The 19,820-nt window shown below is 42.0% G+C and overlaps 2 protein-coding genes across 3 annotated transcripts in view; one reads left to right on the forward strand and one right to left on the reverse strand.

Annotated features, from left to right (window-relative positions):
• The window catches only part of Ptgr1 (prostaglandin reductase 1), a 37,127-nt gene extending 36,467 nt beyond the window's left edge, over positions 1-660 (reverse strand). The window contains exon 1 of the mRNA XM_060381136.1: positions 580-660. The gene's annotated coding sequence lies outside the window, so the exon portion shown is untranslated. The remainder of the gene's footprint in view (positions 1-579) is intronic.
• Dnajc25 (DnaJ heat shock protein family (Hsp40) member C25) lies at positions 144-19,537 on the forward strand. 2 transcript variants are annotated; one of them, XM_021651806.2, is made up of 4 exons: positions 144-548; positions 13,522-13,674; positions 15,742-16,212; positions 18,366-19,537. In XM_021651806.2, exons 1-4 carry the CDS (start codon positions 222-224, stop codon positions 18,486-18,488), a joined length of 1,074 nt encoding a protein of 357 aa, XP_021507481.2. In that variant the 5' UTR covers positions 144-221; the 3' UTR covers positions 18,489-19,537. The 2 variants fall into 2 exon arrangements, with proteins under 2 accessions (XP_021507481.2, XP_060237118.1); XM_060381135.1 differs by lacking the exon at positions 13,522-13,674 and having other exon boundaries at positions 160-548.
• The last annotated feature ends 283 nt before the right edge of the window (positions 19,538-19,820 follow it).

A 19,820-nucleotide genomic window follows, 5' to 3' on the forward strand; every position in this document is an offset into this window, starting at 1 on the left:
AAAGCTGCTTCCCGCCTCCTGGCCCGGCAGCCCACCGGAAGCCGCGCGAAGCTGAGGCGTCCTCCTCGCCTAGCAACACGCGGGGCAGGAAGTGGCTGCGGCGCCACGCCCCCCGCGCCTGCGCACGGGCGCTGCCTGCTGACGTGGACCGGGCAGCGGGGCGAGCCCGGCAGCGAGGAGAGCTGTGGCCGCCGTGGTGGCCGAGCGGCGGGCAGGCGGGGATGGCGGCGGGGCTCGCTCCGCGCGCGGTGCCCGGGGCTGCCGGCCGGCGCCTGGGGCTGCTGCTGGCGCCGCTGCTGCTGGCCCCGCTGCTGGCGCGGCCCGCCGAGGCGCTGGTGGAGGGGCTATACTGCGGCAGGCGCGACTGCTATGAGGTGCTGGGCGTCAGCCGCTCGGCCGGCAAGGCGGAGATCGCGCGGGCCTACCGCCAGTTGGCCCGGCGCTACCATCCCGACCGCTATCGGCCCGAGCCGGGCGACGGCCCTGGGGACGCGCCGCCGAGCGCCGAGGCTTTTCTGCTAGTGGCGACCGCCTACGAGACGCTCAAGGTGAGGCCCGCGGCTGGTTGGGGTCTCCTACCCGGGTGACGAGGTTCTCTGCCGCTGCCTGGACCTTTTAGGAGGTCCACGTTTCCCACGTGGCCGTGAGAAAGAACCGCTCCGGCCCAGTAGCCAGCATGGCCACCTCGAGGATAGTCTTGGAGGACAGCCAGTTCTCCTTTTGGACAGTTGTTATGCAAAGCATTCTGATAACTTGAGGTGCATTCTCGGAAAGCAGGGTGATTGTGAATGCTAGGATCTGAGGTAGGGCAGAGGAGAGAGGTCTCAAATACTGAATAATAACTTGATCGTGCCGGTTTGATAGAGCAGAAGTTTGGTTTCTGGAATGATGACATTTAGCTTAGGTCTAAAGAACTAGAAAAACAATCAAACACAGTAAACTCTCAGTACAAAAACTAGAACTATGATTTTTGGTTCTGACACCTCCCAAGTGACCTTGGATAATTGTTTCTTCATATCCATTTAATGACTTGGGGCAGAAGATTGAGAATTATTAATAGTTTTTTTTTGGGGGGGGCGTTGTGTTTAGTGATTTGACAAAGGTTTTATTGTTCTGTGGCTGTAGGGAGATTCAGCCTGACACCCTTTTCTTCGGTTACTGTAGTATCTGTAAGAAATCACCTGTTACACCGCAGGCTTGACTGAGGTGTTTCTGTTTCAAGAGCTCTATCATGAGAATGCAACAGCAATTGTAGCTGTGTATCTTTCACAGGTATTTTGTTGTTTGTTTTCATTTTTCCAGTCTACTTTTAATGACGACTTTGAGTAGCTGTATTATCATTAAACAGTGGGTTAGTCCTCCAGATTAGCTTTAAAGAGTTGAAAATACTGACTTAAGTTCCTTTTCGTTCAGGCTTAGAGCAGTTTGAAATGTGGAACTATTAAGCGGGTATGCTTCACTTACTAAATTCTCGCTAGCTAGTGAGATTACAGTTTTTATTGGCACCTAATTGAGGTATGGGTGAGCACCTGGGAAAGGGCTGAAACTAGAGGAAACTAAGGAAAAAAGTGACTGAGAGCGGCTTCAGAAAGAACCTGCTCCACCCAGAACAGCCCAGCTGTTTGCTAAGGAATGCGTGGTTCTTTGACCCTCAGGCTGCCCTGCTGCTGTTCCAGAGGCTGGTGGTGCTCTAGGAACTCTGAGGAGAGGTCTTCCAGGAGAGAGGGCAGCAGAAGTGCTGGCAGCTGTTGCCTTCTCCTAGGTTTTTGTGTGGCAGGAGATTGGTGGGTAGGTTTGGTGTCGGAATGGTGAGCATGTGCTTAACTTTGAGAACAAGTGCCAAGGATAAAGTATGTAAGTAGTGAGAGCAGCTAACATTCTTCAGGGAAGGACTCCTAGGACTTAGAATAGTTTTGCCATTTTCTTGGAAAGACTGTTTCAAAGGCCTAATGTGATTGTTCTCAGTGGCTGCTTCTAAAGATTTCTACCTCTAATGTTTAGAACTGATTTATCAGCAAATAAAGAGTATATAAAATAATGTGTCCTCTCAAGAACAAGGGGCTTCTAGGCCGTTAAAATCTAGTGTGTTGTCCAAACTAGGTAGCACATGCCTTTAATGACAGCACCCAGGAGGCAGCGGCATGTAGGCTAGCCTGGTCTACAAAGCAAGTTCCAGGATAGTGGGGCCACACAGAGAAACCCTGTCTCAAAACAGATAGATTGATAGATAGATAGATAGATAGATACAACAAAAAACCCACTAGTGTCTAGAGAAAGTAATGTTTTACTTGACTCTTGAAAACACCTCCTAACAGGGAACTAGAAATGAGGTGGCCCCTGTGGAGAAGGGACCAAGGAAGTGTTCTAGCCCCCCATCCCAAGCTGCACTACTGATGAGACTCAGTAGAACTCTGACAAGACGGTTTTAGAATTTAGAGGTGGACGTGGGTGCAGCTTCTTAATAGAGCGCAGTGGGGCTCTCTGCTGCTCATTGTGTCGCCTTCCCATGGAAAAGGGCTTTCCACGCGGCTGGGTCGAAGACAGGTAGGTGGCCTGATGTGTACTTCTGTCATAATGGAGAACTGAGGAAGTTGCCCAAGAATACCATTTCTGTGTAATGAAAAAATTTAGTGAGGATGCTATCCAATTTGGAGGGTCGCCTTATCTTCGTATTATCTCATGAGGCAGTGCAGGTGTAGTTACTATTTTTTATTTTTATTTTTTGTATTATATCCTTAGTATAGAACAAGGATTTGTGAGGTAAGAAATCTAGATGAACTTTGCTAAGAATTGGTCAGGTGGAGGAAATTGAGTTCCAAGGGCTCTGGAATAAAAATGGCACACAGAAGCCTATCCCTGAATGTTGATGATAAGTGCATCCTCAGTATGGGGGCTGTATTTGTATTAAGGTGCCAATGGATTTGTGATTCTGGGGTTGTTTTGCGCATATAAATGCCCTTTTGAGAGCAAGGTGAGCAAGGTGGGCTTTTTTTTTTCTATTGTTTTTTTTTTTTTTAAATCTTATGATGATAGTAGTTAAAAATAAGTTCAGTAACAGGATTTAAATACAGTTAATGAGACAAGAAAGTAAGACAGTTGGTCATTGCTAATTTAGCAACAGATTATTCTGCTTATGCATGAAGAGACTAAGGAAAACCCAGAAGAAGGGTGGGCAGGCAGTGGAGGGCAAAAGCTGTGCTCAGGTGCTTATGCAAAGTTACATTTCTTTCTGTTAGCAAGTAATGCTCAGTTCTGGGTCACAACATGACTTGAGACCTTTGTGATTCCCACAGTGCTGCATGACTTAAGCTAACACAGTGGGGTTTTGCTTATTTGGCTATGAGGGGTTGAGGGAAATCAGACTTCAGGAGCAAGCAGACTCACCGGCGAGTCAGTGCTGAGGCTCCTGCGCTGGAACACTCTAGTCTGGCCATGTGTCTTTATGTGGCTATAGCACTTATCACACTGCACTGTAAATTTCAGGAGCCCCTCTCTTTGCTACTGAATCATGCCCCTTGTCTATCATGTGTATCCATAGGACCTAGCACAACGTCTGGCACATCAGATAGGGAATATTAATTAAACTCTCATTTGGAGACAGATTCAGGTAGAATGGAAATTAAAAGTGAATTTCTGCCATTTTGACATGCTTATATGCAGCCTACTTTTCTATTTTACTCAAATTGTGATTTTTTTTTTGAGTGGTACAAACAATATAAATTGGATGACTATGAATGAAACATTCCTGAATGAAAGAAAATTTCTTTCTACTTTTAGTGTTTTAAGGGTTTTAAAATGAGCAAAAATAACATGTGAATATAGGTAACAATTAGATAAAATACAAGAAATGGCTCAGAGTAAGCAGATGCAGGCACAGCAAGAAAAGATTCAATTAGAAAACTTTTGATTGGTAGGAAATGAGAAAAGGTAGACTTTGACAACATTTCACAAGATCACAAGGACCTAGAAAAGGTCATAGGAGTATTGCTGGCATGAAGGTTAGCTGATAAATTAGAACCGTGTAAAGAGATTAGGGCTGTCTTGGAAGCAAGGCTTCACAAGAACAATGCTTACTTTTTTTTTAATCAGTGACTGAGATGGCAAAACTCCTAGCACTTAAAAAGAATTTGGCAAAAGGAGGATTTTGTACTTCCTGTTGTGTGCTATGGCTTATTGTTAGTTTCTTAGCATATTTTCTTACGCAGTCCGTTCCTGAGCACTGATGAAAGTTGCTAGGGAGGAGACAAAGGCAATGGAAGGTACAACTTTCTATTCCTTGTTTTGTTTTTTAATCTAAGAACTGAATTTTTTGTGTACTAGGCAGGCATATACCCTGACAGTTTTTTTCTTTTTTTGAGACAGGGTCTCACTATGTAGTTCTGGCTGTCCTGGAATTCTTATGCAGACCAGGCTGGCCTTGAACTCACAGAGATTCTACTACCTCTGTCCTGAGAGCTAGGATTAAAGGCTGTGCCACCATACTAGCCTAGACATACATCTATTTATTTGTTTGTTTATATTTGATTTGGTTTTCAGGAAGGGTCTTACATAGCCCAGACTAGCCAATTTGATCTCTAGCACAGGAAAATGTTCTTGTGGTAGCACAGACCTGTATCCCTAGCACCTGGGAAGTTAGACAGGAGGGTCAGCAGTTCAAGGTCATCCTTGACTACACCAGAACTAGCTTGTGCTACCTGAGCCCCTGCCTGTGTTGGTAACTACACATGTATATGCTTTTTCTAGACAATACAATGTGACAATTATTGCTTAGCATTTCCATTGTATTAGGAATTGTTAAAGGATATAAGATATATGTAAATGTTATCTTATTTCATATAAGGGGTTGAAGAGCTCAGGATTTAACTATTCCTGGAATCAAACTCCCACACCCCCATTCATACTGAAGGATGACTCTTGTGAACTATGTAAATATTTAATAGAGTTATGGTGATAATAAACAACCCTTTTGAGCATTGGTTCTCAACCTTCCTAATGCTTCAACTCTTCAGTACAGTTCTTCATGTGGTGGTGACTACCAATTCTAAAATATTTCTTTGCTCCTTCATGACTACAATTTTGCCTCTGTTATGAGTCATAATGTAAATATCTGCTATGCGACCCCAGTGGGGTCAGGACCCACGGGTTGAGAATCGCAGCTATAGCACATAGCCTGGAGATGGATTTAGCTTCACATGCCTGCTTTGACAGCATGGCTACTCGCAACAATTGCAAGGACTGTGAGACTTCCGATGTGGTGACTCGGTAGAGATTTTTCCCATTGGGTTCAGAGAGGTATGACAGCATCTGTACCACATTTACTTTCAGCTACGAAACTACAACACAACTTTTTTTTAACTGATCTCTAATTTGGGTTGTTATTGTTCAGTATGTCTGAGGCTGGTTTTTACACCATATGCTTAATTCTGATGATGTGACTGTCTGGGATGTGATATTGTCAGCTTCCAATCAGAGCACTTGGTCAGTCCCAAACCCTACTGTGATAGAACTCTAGTCAAGAACTAACTATTTGACAGACTAACCCCCCCCCGGTGCTTGGGCTTAAATCCAAGACCTCATGCCTACTTGACAAGTACTCCCCGCAGCTGACATTAACTTAGCTCATGCAGATTCATCATGAGGAAGTTCTGGGATATAAAGAAGAGTGCAAAGACCTTCACTGAGGTTTTTGTAAAATTCTTTTCATAGAGCTATTTCTAGATTGGAAACCTGTAGAATACATGGAAAAGAAACTAATTCAGAAGACTCAATTTGGGATTAAACGATGAATGATCTGCTTCCCTCTCCCCATTTTGAGATGGTCCTCGGCTACCCTCAAACTCAGTGTATTGCTGAGGAGGGTAGCCTTGACGTTCTGGTGCTCCTGCTTCTACCCCAGAAGTACTAGTATTGCAGTGCGGCACTACTATGCCTGGGTTTAGATCCTATTTTATTTACTGTTGTTGTGTGTAGTGTTTTGTTTTGCACTTTATCCATTGAGCCTTCTCCCCAGGCCTCATGCCTGTTTTTTGTGCAGTGCTAGGATCAAACCTTGTGTTTTGAGCATTCTAGACAAGCACTCTACCAACTCAGCCTTGCTTTCAGCTCAACTCTAAGCTTTGTTCAAAAGTTTGAACTTTGTATTTGAATAGTTGCAACAGGTTTTGAGTTGGAAAACTAACAAGAGTTATGTTTGTTTCAGAAAGCAGTTCACAGAAAAGTGCTGAGAGGAGTTAGGGAGGGCAGAGGGCTCAGAAGGAATACATCCTGCAGGTATAGGAGTTGCTTCCTTCCCAGGCCATTTTTACAGAAGCACTTCTGAGCTGTGGCTGACTGAGCGGCTTGGAGCCAGTAGCATAGCACACTGGGATCAAAGGACTGGGATTAATTGTCCAGCTTTGCTGTTCCTGCTGCACAAGGCTTGGATCCTTGGCTTGTGACTTTGGCTTTAGGATATTCTCCAGGAGCTGAGTATTATTTAGGTATCTCTTTGTCTGTTTGTAAAATTAGCATAATTACAGCAGAGGCTCGCTCCACTTTATTATTATTATTACTTAGTGCTGGAGATTAAACTACAGGCTTTGGCACGCTAGGCAAGGACTCTACCACGGAACTAACCTAACCTTCCTTGAAGTTTTAAAGTCTTTCTTCATGCTTATGCTGTAAACTTTATTTTTCCTTAGACTTCTGTCTTTGTATGTTCTTTTCTATTTTCTAAGCTCTTTGGGTTTTTTGGTATGTGTGTGCCCATTCGAACCAGGTGTATATACACACATATGTTGATATTAGGTGCCTTCCTTGATCACTCTTTGCCTTTTTTGTTGTTGTTTTGTTTAGCCAGCTTGCCTGGAGCTCCCCTTGTCTCCACCTCCTGAGTATCAGGAGCACAGAGGATCATGCTGCCACATACCTTGGTCATCTTGTTTGCATAGTGAATGCTTTGTGTGGCCAGCCGTGGCCCAGGCTCCTATGCTCCTTTTGATAAAACTCAGCTACATCTTTGACTTTGGTCTCTGCTTTTAAGCCGTTGGCTCCAAACCCTGCCTGTTTGTAGGTGTGGCTTTTCAGCAGCCTCTTATCTGTAGCACAAGTACAGTTTTGTTACCTTTGTTAAAGACTAAACTCTAAAGGAGAAAATACTGATGCTTTCACACAAGTACAAAAAGAGTGTATGCCAGAGGCTGTGGTTTAGCTCATGAACTGATAAGAGAGCCTACGAGATGACAACAGTTCATTCAAAAGAGGAAAGTTGTTGCGCGTGGTAAGTCTCAGAGGGATTGCTGAAGAGCTGGAGTCATCGTTACATTCCACTGGGTACAGCGTAACTGAGCACAAATTATTGGCGTTACTACCAAGACTACCAGCTGTCTTAACAGTTAAAGTAGGTTATTCGTAGACAAAGCGCATCTTTGTCCAGTAGTCGTAGATAACCCCTAGAGACTCTAGAGAGGGCAAGCATATCCAGTAATTTTTTTCCTTCCCATTTCCAGACTTGCTTCCTAGTCCTTCATTCTTACGAGGGTCACACACTATATAATTAGAAACTTCAGTGTCCTGTTCAGTTTCTCCTTTGATTCTCTTTATTTGGCTGCTGTTTGTTTTTGAGATGGGGTTTCTCCATAGCCTGTCCTGGAATTCACTATGTAATCCAGGCTGGCTTTGAGTTCACAGAGATCCACCTGCCTCTGTCTCCCAAGTTCTGAGATTAAAAGTGTATGTTACCACATCTGGGCTCCTTTGATTGTTGAATATCCTTTTAATTACCAAGTCCTCCATATTCAACCACTAAAAGTTATTACTCATCAATCTTTTTTTTAATCTTTGCATTTTTCAAAATAATGCAACAGAAATGTCTTAAAAAATAAAGCTGGGTGTGGTGGTGCATACCTTTAGATCCCAGCACTCAGGAGGCAGAGGCAGGCAGATCTCCGAGCTTGAGACCAGCCTACAAAGCAAGTCCAGAACAGCCAGAGCTACTACCCAAAGAAAAGCCAGAGAGAGAGAGGAGAAAGAGTTGTCCTCATCCTTTGAAGCATTTCACTTTTGAACACCAGAGACAGTAGCACTGTGTGTCATAGCATATTGGATTCTTCAGGCCTGTACTTTTACTGGACCGTACTTTTCCTGGTGCTTCCTGTCCCCGTTGCTTCGGTTGAGCCTGCCTGCTGCTGTTCGGTACCTCTGTACTTTAATACTCGATCCTAATGCTTGCAGCAGATTTCCAGCACTTCTTCCTCACTTTTAAAGACCCAGTTTGTTGAATGATTATCAATATTCAGTATTAATTCATGTCATTATTATGACAGCAGTTAGTAATTAACTTGCTATTATATAAATATAAATATAAATATAAATATAAATATAAATATAAATATAAATATAAACATAAATAAAAGACACAGAAACCTAGGCAGTTGTGGAGGTACACCCAGGGAGGCAGAGGCAGGTGGATCTCTGGGCTGGAGGCCAGCCTGGTCTACAAAGCAAGTCCAGGCCAGCCAGGGCTACACAGAGAATCCCTGTCTTGAAAAAAACAAAACAGAAAGATAGAGAAACGCGTTAGGTTTTTGATCGTCCTGGGGCGGGGCAGATATGGACGCTCTAAGCTGTTTTGTCTACTTCCCAGCCCAAACTCCCATAAGTCCTTCCACATTTTCCACTTGTTTCCCTCTGGGCTTCTTCTCTCCATCATGCCAGTCCTCAGAGCCAGCTCCTCATGGTGACCGGCTTCTTCCTCCCTCCGTCCTTTGTGCTCTCTCAGCTGACCCCCAAAGTGCTTGAGCCTCGGCTCTGCCTGCATCTCTTCTGCCCAAAGGCAGCTTTATTTGCCAGTCAGGGATAATTTGGGAGGCAAAGTTTATAGCTCATCATTTTGGATATGTAAGAATTTGTTTATAAGGTTCCTGAGGCTGACACCTTTTCTTACTGGTGTTTTCATCTCCCTAGATTTCATCTCCCTGACTAGAAAAAGGAATATTTTTAAAACTCAGGTGGAGTACACATTGATACTATTAGCTGAGACACAAAAGAGCAAACTTGCTTTTGAGCTTGTTGAATTGCAGATGTTTATTTCACATTTAGAAAATGCTTAAGACACAGTTGAAAGTAGGAGGAGTCAGGAAAAGTAGATATGACACCAGTGTGTAGATAGTTGAATCTTGGACTTTGTGGAGACATTAGAATGAGAAGACATTTAAGATAGTTGCAGTCGTGATTGACCGGGGACAGGGAACAAGAACATAAAACTGATGGAGTTAATTTTCTTATTCCTTAGCAGGATGTAATGATCTGGAAAAAAAATATAAGGGCACAGGTTTTATTTTTGAAGCATCATTATTTGTGTGTGTGTGTCTGTGTGTGTGTGTGTTAATAACATTAATATGTATTTTTAAGAATGAACAAAATACAATTCCATTTTCATATATTCTTGGTTCCTGGCCTTTACCAGCAGAAAATGTTTTTCTCATTCCATGTAATAGAACGTATTTTGATGTAAAACTGGCTGCAATATCTTACATTGCAGTTCATGTTTATTGAAAGTAAACAGTGCGTAGCTACTTTAAGCCAAGGACATAGACATACTGTTCTTCTCTGGGGCGGGGGTGGTCATTTTCACGAGAGAAGGAAGGGCTCGGTGCTGCTTTGCTTGTGGGTCTCCTTTGCTCACTTTTGATCTAGATATTGGTGGTTGTGTTCCAGTCCTCCTGCATATGCCCAAGAGGATTGGGAGTGGATGGACACCAGCAGAAGCACCATTTACTCCTGTAGAAATTAGGAACAAGGAGTATATTGCCCTGCTTGTCGAGGCTCAGGACAGAGAGGAAGAAACAAGTATAAAGGTTTTGATTTTGGAAAGAAGTTGGAATCTCCAGACCCTGGAACCTTAAGATCCACAATATTGCTGAAAGAAAAAGTACTACCTTATTGAAAGGTAAGCTATTAAACTGTTCAAGATGTTGTAGCCACATTAGTATATTTTCATAAGCTGTTGTCAAGCTGACTTTTTGTGACATAATCACTCATCCAGTCTCGATGGTGAGCTGTGAGGCTTGTGAGGCTGGAGAAAGATGTATGAGGAAAAAAAACTCTTAAAACAACTCACTTAGTTTTGAAATGACATACTGACTGCCAGGCACTGAGTTAGGCCCTGGATATATAGAGATTAATGAACACCCTACTTCCTACTTTCTAAGAAATTTTCATTTAATGATAAGAGAATACTCTGATGATTACAATGTGATAAGTGCTATAATAATAGGTACTAATTTAAAAAGAGTGTTCCAGGAGTAAGATATTGTAGCTCAGTGGTTGAACACTTGCCTAGCATGTTTAAGGGTCTGGGTGTGGTTCCCATCCACACAAAACGCTGTGTGAGGCAGTAGCATTCATGACTTTTTGTAGCTCTTAAGTTAGAAAAAAGGAATATGCTTCAAATTAGATATATGTTCAAAGATATGAGAAAATACATAGCATTGGAAGAGTGTACCAAAACCAGAAATTGCTGTCTGTTTGCTGTGGGTGTTTGCTGAGGAGTGGTGAGGGATTGCTGGGCAGGTGACTTTGGGCCAGTGTGGAAGCCTTGTTGCATACCAAGAAAATTTAAATCTGACCATGAGGAAACAGTCAAGATAAAAATAAAAAACCTGGGAACCTTGGTTCTGAGATGTTTTAGAAGGGTGAATATGCTATTACAATAATAATATACCTTAGTTCTCTGATATGGCATCGTAAAAGAAAGATAACTGTTCTTACTGTGTCTTTGGCTTCTTGATCTTGGTAGCTGTGTGTCGTAAACTTTGTAGGTTACTAAAGAATAGGATTTTGACCTTAGTCTCTTTAGAGAACTCCTTTTCCACTTTGTACCAACTTTGAATATGTTTTAAATTGTATAAATGCTTCTACTCAAAGCTTATTTTCATTTTATAGAAGAAAAAGGGTTTTACAGTGAAAATTAAAGTAAATAATATAACGAGGAGGTGGCCAGCTTTTTACTCTCTAAAAGACAAAACAGGCACACACATTTATGTTGTCCCTTAGGAAAAGAAGCCATCCTGAGAGCAGTCAGATTTGACTCTGTGCCTGTATACAGTGCTGTGTAGGAAGCTTGGAACAGAGCCAGGATTCTTCAAGGAGAGGCAGGTACTAGGGTGGGTGTGGAGCTGCTGCTGGGGCTGGGGCTTTAGCCATCACACTCTTAAGGAGTCCAGTACCTGAGGTCATAGGGCCAGAAACACTAAGAAGATGATGACTCTGGCAACGGTCTGGATCTAAAGCTTTAGCATGAGTGGCATCTGTGTTCCATGAGGTGTGAACTTCACTAAGAGGGAGAGGAAGAAGGAGTAGCCACATGACACAGTGGTGTCCATATGCTAGGTTTCAGTGCCCTCAGAGACTTGCTGAATGCTTCAACCAGGGCAGTCCAACAAGCTGACAAAGGGCTCTTTGTAGAGACTGGTGGGAGAGGGTGACAGAATCTGATTTCAGTGTGGCATGTAGTTTCAATGTTACATGCAATCTAGTTGGAACAAGAGGATCTTGTGAGAATATATTTCGGAAGGTATCTGTCAAGGTTGGAAGCTTAGGTTAAAGTCAAGTTTCAGGCCTGATGAGGACGTTTTTACAAAATTAGCCACCAGAACCAAAAAACATGGTGAGAGAAGAGGGAAATTCTAAGAGGGTATCTTAAAGTACTGAGTGAGACACCTCAAGAGATGGGAGACTTAGTGCCCAGAACTGCCAGTGTGACTGCTGTAGAGGCGGGCCCTTTCTAGGGTAGAAGTTTTGGATATGGCGATGGCTTGATCAGGAATGGTGGGCCAATGGCGTAGAGACTGCCACGAGAAACCCTTTTGACACAGAGAACAGATAAGGAGTGAATCTGAAGACACTGTTGGCCTGAGCCCACTTCTGTGTATATATAACAGTTCTTATTTTGGCCCTCCACACACTGTCAACACACTGTTTAAAGATACTGTACTAACTACATACTAACCTTGATATGCTAGTGAGAGTTAAAAATATTTTAAGTATGAGTATAGGATGACACTTATTGAGCCCTCTTCCTAAAGTTCCGAGTTTTTAATAGAAAATACCTGGTGATTTTAGGGAACACAGGGAAGATTTTATTATTAGCCCACTTTCTACTTTAATAAGAAGAAGATACAATATCAAAGGACTCAAAAGGACTCAGCAGACCCTGTAGCATGTGTCCACAGTGACATGGCACTAGGGTAGATTCTGAAGTGTCTGTTACTCAGAAGGCACAGCGTGACTGGAAGGACATCCTCTTATGTTATCTTCATTACGTCTGCAGTGGTTTCTGTTGCACACCATAAGAAGAACAAGAAATTGGTTTCGGTCTTAGTCTTTACCATTTTTATAATATCGGACAAGTTGAAAATTAGGTTCTTTGGAGATAAAAACTGAATCATAAATACTTTAATAGTTCCTAGGTAGCTCAGAACAATGGACAATGGTTATCTGTTGGAAATTGACCACATAAAAGATTTTAAAGAAATCTTTTATTGTAATGGGGAGATGCTGGGGAGAGGGTAAGAGTGCTGGCTGTGTGTAAGCATGAGGTGGGGCTGCAGAACTACATGAAGCTGGTGTGGTCCTGCACATCTGTAATGCCAGTGCCTCGACAGTGAGATGGCAGGTAGGGACACAAGAATCACTGGGAGCTCGCAGGTCACTGAGCTTGATGGACACAGCAAGTTCCTTCCTCCAGTGAGTTGGAAAGTGAGGAATGCCATCAGATTCTGTCCTCTGACCTGTGCTGTAGCACTCAGTGTCTATACTCACACACACATGCTTGTGCTTGCACACCCACATACAAAAATGAGGCTCGAGGAACTTAGTATTTTGCCCAACTTCACAAATCTAGACTTTGACCTGTTGTTGTGCAGTCATGTCTCAAGTGTTGTTTGAGATGGTTTGGCTTCATTTGCTTTTTACTGTTGTAGTCATTGCTTTCAACAGGGAACTCTCCAGAAAAAGCTGGAACCTGATTGTAGATACAAATAGGAGATAAGCCATATTTCCTCTCTGTGGCTTGTAAGTGTCAGAATGCCCTTAAGTTACAGGAACTTTGTATTAGCATTAGCTAAAGGTTAACTGTTGTTGAAGTGTTGAGTTTTCCAAGAATCCTAATAATACTAAAGATTTGGAGAAGTTTTCATTTTGTCTTTATACCTAAGATAAATGTCCTGAAAACAGTCAGGCGCGGTGGCTCATACCTGTAATCCGAGCACTTGGGAAGGCAGAGACAGGTGGATCGCTGTGAGTTTGAGGCCAGTCTGGTCCATAAAGTGAATCCAGGACAGCCAAGGCTACACAGAGAAACAGAGAAACCCTGTTTAAAAAAAAAAAAAAAAAGTCCTGAAAACAAAGATGTATGTATGTATGCCTGCCTCTAAGAGTACTGGGAAGTTTTTTCATAATTATGATATTCAGAGTTAACTGATTATAAGCTGAGGCTCTTAATGAAACCTCATATGAAGTAGACCATCCCTTCCCTTGCAGGATGAAGAAACACGGAAAGATTATGACTACATGCTGGATCACCCCGAGGAATACTATAGCCATTACTACCACTACTACAGCAGGCGCCTGGCCCCCAAAGTGGATGTTAGGGTGGTGATCTTGGTCAGCGTGTGTGCCATTTCAGTGTTTCAGGTGTGTATTCATGAAGATATTTTTAAGATTTTTTTCATTGTATATATTCAATGTACATGGTGCTAAGTTACATAAAGGTATTTTCATACAAATATATCTTATACATGAGCACATCTACTCCCCAGGCCCTTAGCACTGGAATCCTTGTCATCAGGGAGTCTGAGAAACAAGTGATAGCCGAGCGCAGTGCCGCACGCCTGTAATCCCAGCACTCCAGGAGGCAGAGGCAGGTGGATCTCTGAGTTCAAGGCCAGCCTGGTCTACAAAGTGAGTCTGGACAGCAAAGGCTACACAGAGAAACCCTGACTCGAAAAACCAAAAAAGAAAAATGAAAAAGAAGAAACTAGTGATTATTATTCTGCCAGTTACTTTCCTATGCAGTGATAAAATACCAAGACAAAAACAACGTATAGAGGGAAGAGCTAAAACGAATTCTGCCTTACACTTCCAGAGGGAGTCCATAATGGTGAAGAAGGCATGGCAGCAGGGGCCTGAGAAGAAGCTGGCTGGTCACATTTCATCATGCAGCAGGTGGAGGGAGCATACTGGAAGTGGAGTGGGCTGTAAACTCTGAAAGCCCTCTCCCAGGGTTGTACTTCCCCTAGCAAGGCTCCATGCCCTGGATGTATCAGACCCTCCCAAACAGTGCCACCAAACACATGGAATTATGGGGACAATTTGTATTCAAGCCACCCCAAATGCCATTGTATAGTTACAAGAAAACAAAAACAAACAAACAAACAAACAAAAACTCCAAACCCATTTTTTCTCATCTCCCTTTTAAGAGTATTTGGCTGCTAATGACAACCAGATCATATCATGCCCTTTATAGGACTTTTCAGTGATTTCCTATAAACTTGGGAAAAGTTAAGTATACCCTTACCATGGCCTAATAAGGCTGGCATGCCATTGGCTGATGCCACCATTACTTGCTTTCTCTAGTTATCCCAAATACCCCACACATTTGTATCCCCAGAAGGAGCTGCTGCTCAGCTAGAAAACCAGTGGTTCAGATTCGAAGAGATAGCGCGGGAATCTACGAAGTTCAGCCTGTTGTGATGTCTGTCCTGTTAGTCTTAAACTAACCATGTGTGTCATATATTCATTTAGAGAGAAAGAACATGTCAGGAGACTAGGAAGAAAGCATCCTGCGAGTTTAACAATTACTTATCTTTTTAAAAAATTTTATTTTTATTTTAAGTGTGTTAGTGTTTGCCCGTGTGTGTGTGCGTGTGTGACCATCTGTGTGCCTAGTGTCTGTGGAGGCCAGAAGAGGGTGTCAGATTTTCTGCAGCTGGAGGTAAAGATGGTTGTGTGTGCTGGGAACTAAATCCAGGTGCTCTGCATGATCAGCATGTGTTCTTAACCTCTGGGCCATTTCTCAAGCCCTAGAAATTGCTTCTCTAGGTTAATTCCCAGAAACAATATTCGGTTTATGTAAGAAAAGTTTTTCTTAGACAGTGAGGTGGTATACTTGGGGCAGTATGGCTCTCTCCCTCTTTTTGCTGTCTCTGATAGATACAGTTACTAGTGTAGGAACTGCAGCATGAGTGAGGCAAGGCCTCTTCTGAGAGTTAAACACTTTAGGGTTGAATATGTTTATGAAATAAGTGAATTTTTCTCTTGTGAAATGAGTAGAATTCACATATGCTTGAGTCTTTATGTTCAAAAGATGGTAAGCATTTCTGCCAGAAATGTAGATGGTTTAGGAAAGAGAGAAACAGAAATAAAGTTGCCTGAGGTCTTCCTAGCTATTATGCAATCTAACCTTTCTCTGGTAAACAGGAGGGGGAGGTGTTTTACTAATAAAGTGAGGACTTGAGGTCACTGGTTACTGTTTTTCTGAGATAGGTTCTTTCTACTTAGCCCTGCCTGGTCTCCAGCTTATGATCCTCTGCCTCGCCCTGCCAAGTGCCTGGGTTATAGGAGTGAGCCACTAACCTGCCAGAGGGCCGTTGTTTTAGTCAGCTGGGTTTCTTGGAGGAATGGCATTTCTGCCATTACTTCCTTTTTGGTGGATTTTGCTAATAAAATGGCTTATTTTTATGTGATTTTTTCATGTTCTAGTACTTCAGCTGGTGGAATAGCTACAATAAAGCCATCAGCTACCTGGCCACAGTGCCCAAGTACCGCATCCAGGCCACAGAGATTGCCAAGGAGCAGGGACTGCTCAAAAAAGCCAAAGAAAAGGGGAAAAGCAAGAAGTCCAAAGAAGAAATCCGTGATGAGGAGGAGAACATCATCAAGAACATTATAAAAAGTAAGATAGACATAAAGGGGGGCTATCAGAAACCCCAAGTCCGTGACCTTCTCTTGTTTCAAGTCATCCTGGCTCCTCTTCACCTGTGTTCATACGTTGCCTGGTATTGTCGATGGATCTATAATTTTAATATCAAAGGCAAAGAATATGGGGAGGAAGAGAGACTCTACATCATACGGAAGTTTATGAAGATGTCCCAGTCTCAGTTTGACAGTCTGGAGGACCATCAGAAAGAAACGTTTCTTAAGCGGGAGCTTTGGATAAAGGAGAATTATGAGGTGAGTGGCAGTAGCCGCCGTTGGAAGGTGGGGTCTCACTAGAGTGTAGTTCCACAGCAATAGGAGTCACTTCAGACGAGCTTACGCTGTGGAAGTCCAGGAGTTAAATGATGAACGCAGGTCCTACTTTTCTTGAAAGTATGACTACATTTTGTAGTGGGACAGTGGGTTTTTGGCAGCTAAGTTTGTTTTTTGGGTTTTGTTTTTCAAAGCTGTACTTCAGATATGCTAATCAGCTCATCCTGGTGAAAATTAAGAGCAGTCTAACCTGTCTGACTGCAGTGGAATGATGTGAAGTAGGCTGTCTTGATGGCTTTCTGTTGTTTGCACTAATTAAATTTGTTCCTTTCCAAAAAAAAAAAAAAGCATGACAGAAAAAAAAAAAGAGAGAGAAATGGTGTTAAAATAATTGTTTATTTCAAAATATTTAAGCATATAATTTTCTGAATAGTACTGCCAAACTTTGGGTTGTTATTTGCCTTTTACTTAAATCAGCTTATTGTAATTCCTTTAAATTTGGAACATTTTATTAAGTGTTATTTTTCACTATTGTCCCCCACAGAAATCTAGAGGTGCCCAGCTCTCTGGCCACAGTGCTGGAGGCTTCAGCAATCTCACTGTCCTAAGTTCTGGATACAGTTAATTGGCTAATGTAATGAGTGTAAGCATTGAACACACTGAAACTCTATTCAGAAATTTAAGATCTATTACATGTTGTTTTGTATTCAACTCCATTTTGTGTGTAATCTTCTAAATAGATTTTTTTTTTTAATTGAGAGTAAAATTACTAGGAGTTGCCAGATGTTTGGCAAGTAAATATATTCCTGTATATAAATCACCTAAAAATGGTAGGTAATGTCCTATTTTTTAGCTCTAAAGCTCCTTGAGGGACTGGGGAGGCTCTGTGAGAACAGTCCCTGCCTCACCAGTGTGACTACTTCAGCTTGGGCTCCTGCAAACCACATGAAAAACTGGACTTGGTGTAGATAGGTGCATCTGCGGTGCTCACTGGCCAGCCACCCAACCAAACCCATGAGCTCTGGGTGCAGTGAGAGACCCTGTTTTCAGAGTAGAGGCTGGGGGTGAGGAGAAAAGATCCTCTATCAACTCTGGGTCTTTGTGTGCACCGCACATGGGAACCCCAATTTACAAGCACACACACATGCATAGCTTTTTGAAAGGTTTTTGCTTTAAACTCTGTCTTTTCAGATTATTGTATTGGGTTGAATTATTTAATTATATGATGTTTTCTTGGGCATTACTTATTTTTTTTCTTTTTTTTTCAAATTTATTTTTTTTTTTTTTTTAATAAATTACAGTGTATTCACTTTGTATCCGAGCTATAGCTCCCTTCCTTTGGTCATTACCTCTAATATTTGAAAGCAATACTTTAAACAAGTAATGGGGCTGAGCCGGGGCGGTGATGGTGCACGCCTGTAATCCCCACACACGGGAGGCAGAAGCAGGCGGATCTCTGTGAGTTAGAGGCCAGCCTGCTCTACAAATTGAGTCTAGGCTAGCCAAGGCTTACACAGGGAAATCCTGTCTCGAAGTAAACAACAACAGAAAATTAATGTGGCTATAAAACTGTAAGAAATTGTTCATTTAGCTTTGGTTGACTAAAGCTTAGATAAATACTAGAAATTCTTGGTTCTTAACCTATGTGACTTATACAATCTTCTTTGGTGACTTTAAAGAAAAAAAAACTAATAATTATCTTTGAAAAGTAGATGTAAATTCAATTTGGAAGCAAATGTGTATGTAAGGCCAATTGTTCCTTGTTAGGAGGGAAAGAAGTACTATTTCAAGCCAGGTCCCAGCATGGTGCTGTTGGCCTGTCTGTAATCCTTGGCATTGGAAAGAATAAGGCAGAAGGATCGTGAGTCCAGAGTTAGTCTGAGTTACTCAGCAAGGTCCAGGACAGCCTGGGCTACACTGCAAGACCCTATCACAAAAACTAAACACAGAAGTTGTAGCTCTCGTTTTTCTCACCCTGGGTAGTCAAGTACTTCCTTTAGCATTTTAGTCAGTGTCCAGAAGGCAAAGCAGCATGTTCACCTAGGGTTATATTTGAAAACCAGAAATGCCAAAAATACAACAGGATGGGTATCTGTTTGTGTCATAAAGTCAACTAGTGTTGTGTATGCTCATAGGTCTACAAGCAGGAACAAGAGGAAGAATTAAAGAAAAAACTGGCAAATGATCCTCGGTGGAAGCGATACCGTAGATGGATGAAGAATGAAGGGCCTGGACGGTTGACATTTGTGGATGACTAATGGAAAGCTGCTGTGCCAAACTTTGTGATAGTGCTTTTATAGCAATTATCTGAGATGTAGCTGCTGCACTCAGCAGTACCTAAAGTTCACGACCACATGATTAAACAGAATAATGTAGGAATTTCAACTTTCCCTTAAAACTTTATACAGAAGACATTTATGATGGTTCAATTTTTATAATCTATTTGTGAATTTTGTTAAAAAAAACATTTGACATGGGGACTTTTAGTTGCCATTTAAAATTTTTATATGTTTAGTTAAATTTGACATGAAATTTATTAGATACCATTTAAAACTTCTGTGTGAAGTGTTTCTTCTTCAAAAGTGTTTCGTTATATTTTCATAATGCTACATTTTTCTACTTTCCTGGTCTCTATTTTTACAAAACATTACAACAGCACTTGATCATATTATTGTGTCTTTCTGGACACGGTGTTTTAAGAACCATTCAGTGTTATGTTGTCCTTACTGTAGTCCTTACAGGTCTGAGCATGTTCAGAGTAATCTCTAGGAGAGTCCTCTGGGATCTCTGCAGTCCCTCCCAGTGCCTCTACTCTTGTTAATCAGAAGCTCTCCAGGGGAGCGGGTCGCCGTCGTGTCCCCGTGGGCTGTTGTTGATTACAGGAGAGCGGGTCACCGTCATGTCCCCGTGGGATATTGTTGATCGCAGTCTCACTGTAGGACTGACTGTTTTCTCACATGTTTCTGCAGAGGGACCTTGTGGAAAGGTCTTTTGTATCACCATCTTGCTACTTTTTTTCTCTCTCTCTCTTGTTTAATCTTTCATTACCTGTGCAGTGAAAATGTAATGCACATTGAGAACATTTACATGCAGTTAAGCTAGAAAGAAGATAAACATAGCTGTGTGCTATTCTCTCAATCACTAGGGTATACATGTTTTTTTTTTTATATTTACGGAAGTGAAACTAAATAACAGAATTGACTGACTCAAACCTGATACCAAAGTACCATATACATTCATATACAATGCTCCTGTTAAAGATTTAGCCTACTGTTTCATATTAATAAATGGTTGTGATATGTCATGATGCCTGATAGGATTTGTAAAGATTAACATATTGCTTTTATACTATATACTTTTAAAAGATTAGTGTAACATAGTAGATATGCAAGATTTATTTATTTATCTACTTACCTACCTACTTAACTACCCATCCATCCATCCATCCATCCATCCATCCATCTATCTATCTATCTAGTTTGGTTTTTGAGACAGTGTTTCTCTATGCAGCCCTGGCTGTCCTGAACTTGCTTTGTAGACTAGGCTGGCATCAAACTCATAGTGATCCACCTGCCTTTGCCTCCCTAAGT

Source organism: Meriones unguiculatus, chromosome 3 (assembly GCF_030254825.1).
Source record: "Meriones unguiculatus strain TT.TT164.6M chromosome 3, Bangor_MerUng_6.1, whole genome shotgun sequence".
Taxonomy (NCBI): Eukaryota; Metazoa; Chordata; class Mammalia; order Rodentia; family Muridae; genus Meriones; species Meriones unguiculatus.

Bases quoted from the DNA above. Each gene is read 5' to 3' on its own strand.
- Dnajc25 (XM_021651806.2), top strand. From the start codon at position 222: ATGGCGGCGGGGCTCGCTCCGCGCGCGGTGCCCGGGGCTGCCGGCCGG. The intron at 549-13,521 runs GTGAGGCCCGCG...CTTCCCTTGCAG, and splicing joins CCGCCTACGAGACGCTCAAG to GATGAAGAAACACGGAAAGA. The intron at 13,675-15,741 runs GTGTGTATTCAT...TTCATGTTCTAG, and splicing joins GTGCCATTTCAGTGTTTCAG to TACTTCAGCTGGTGGAATAG.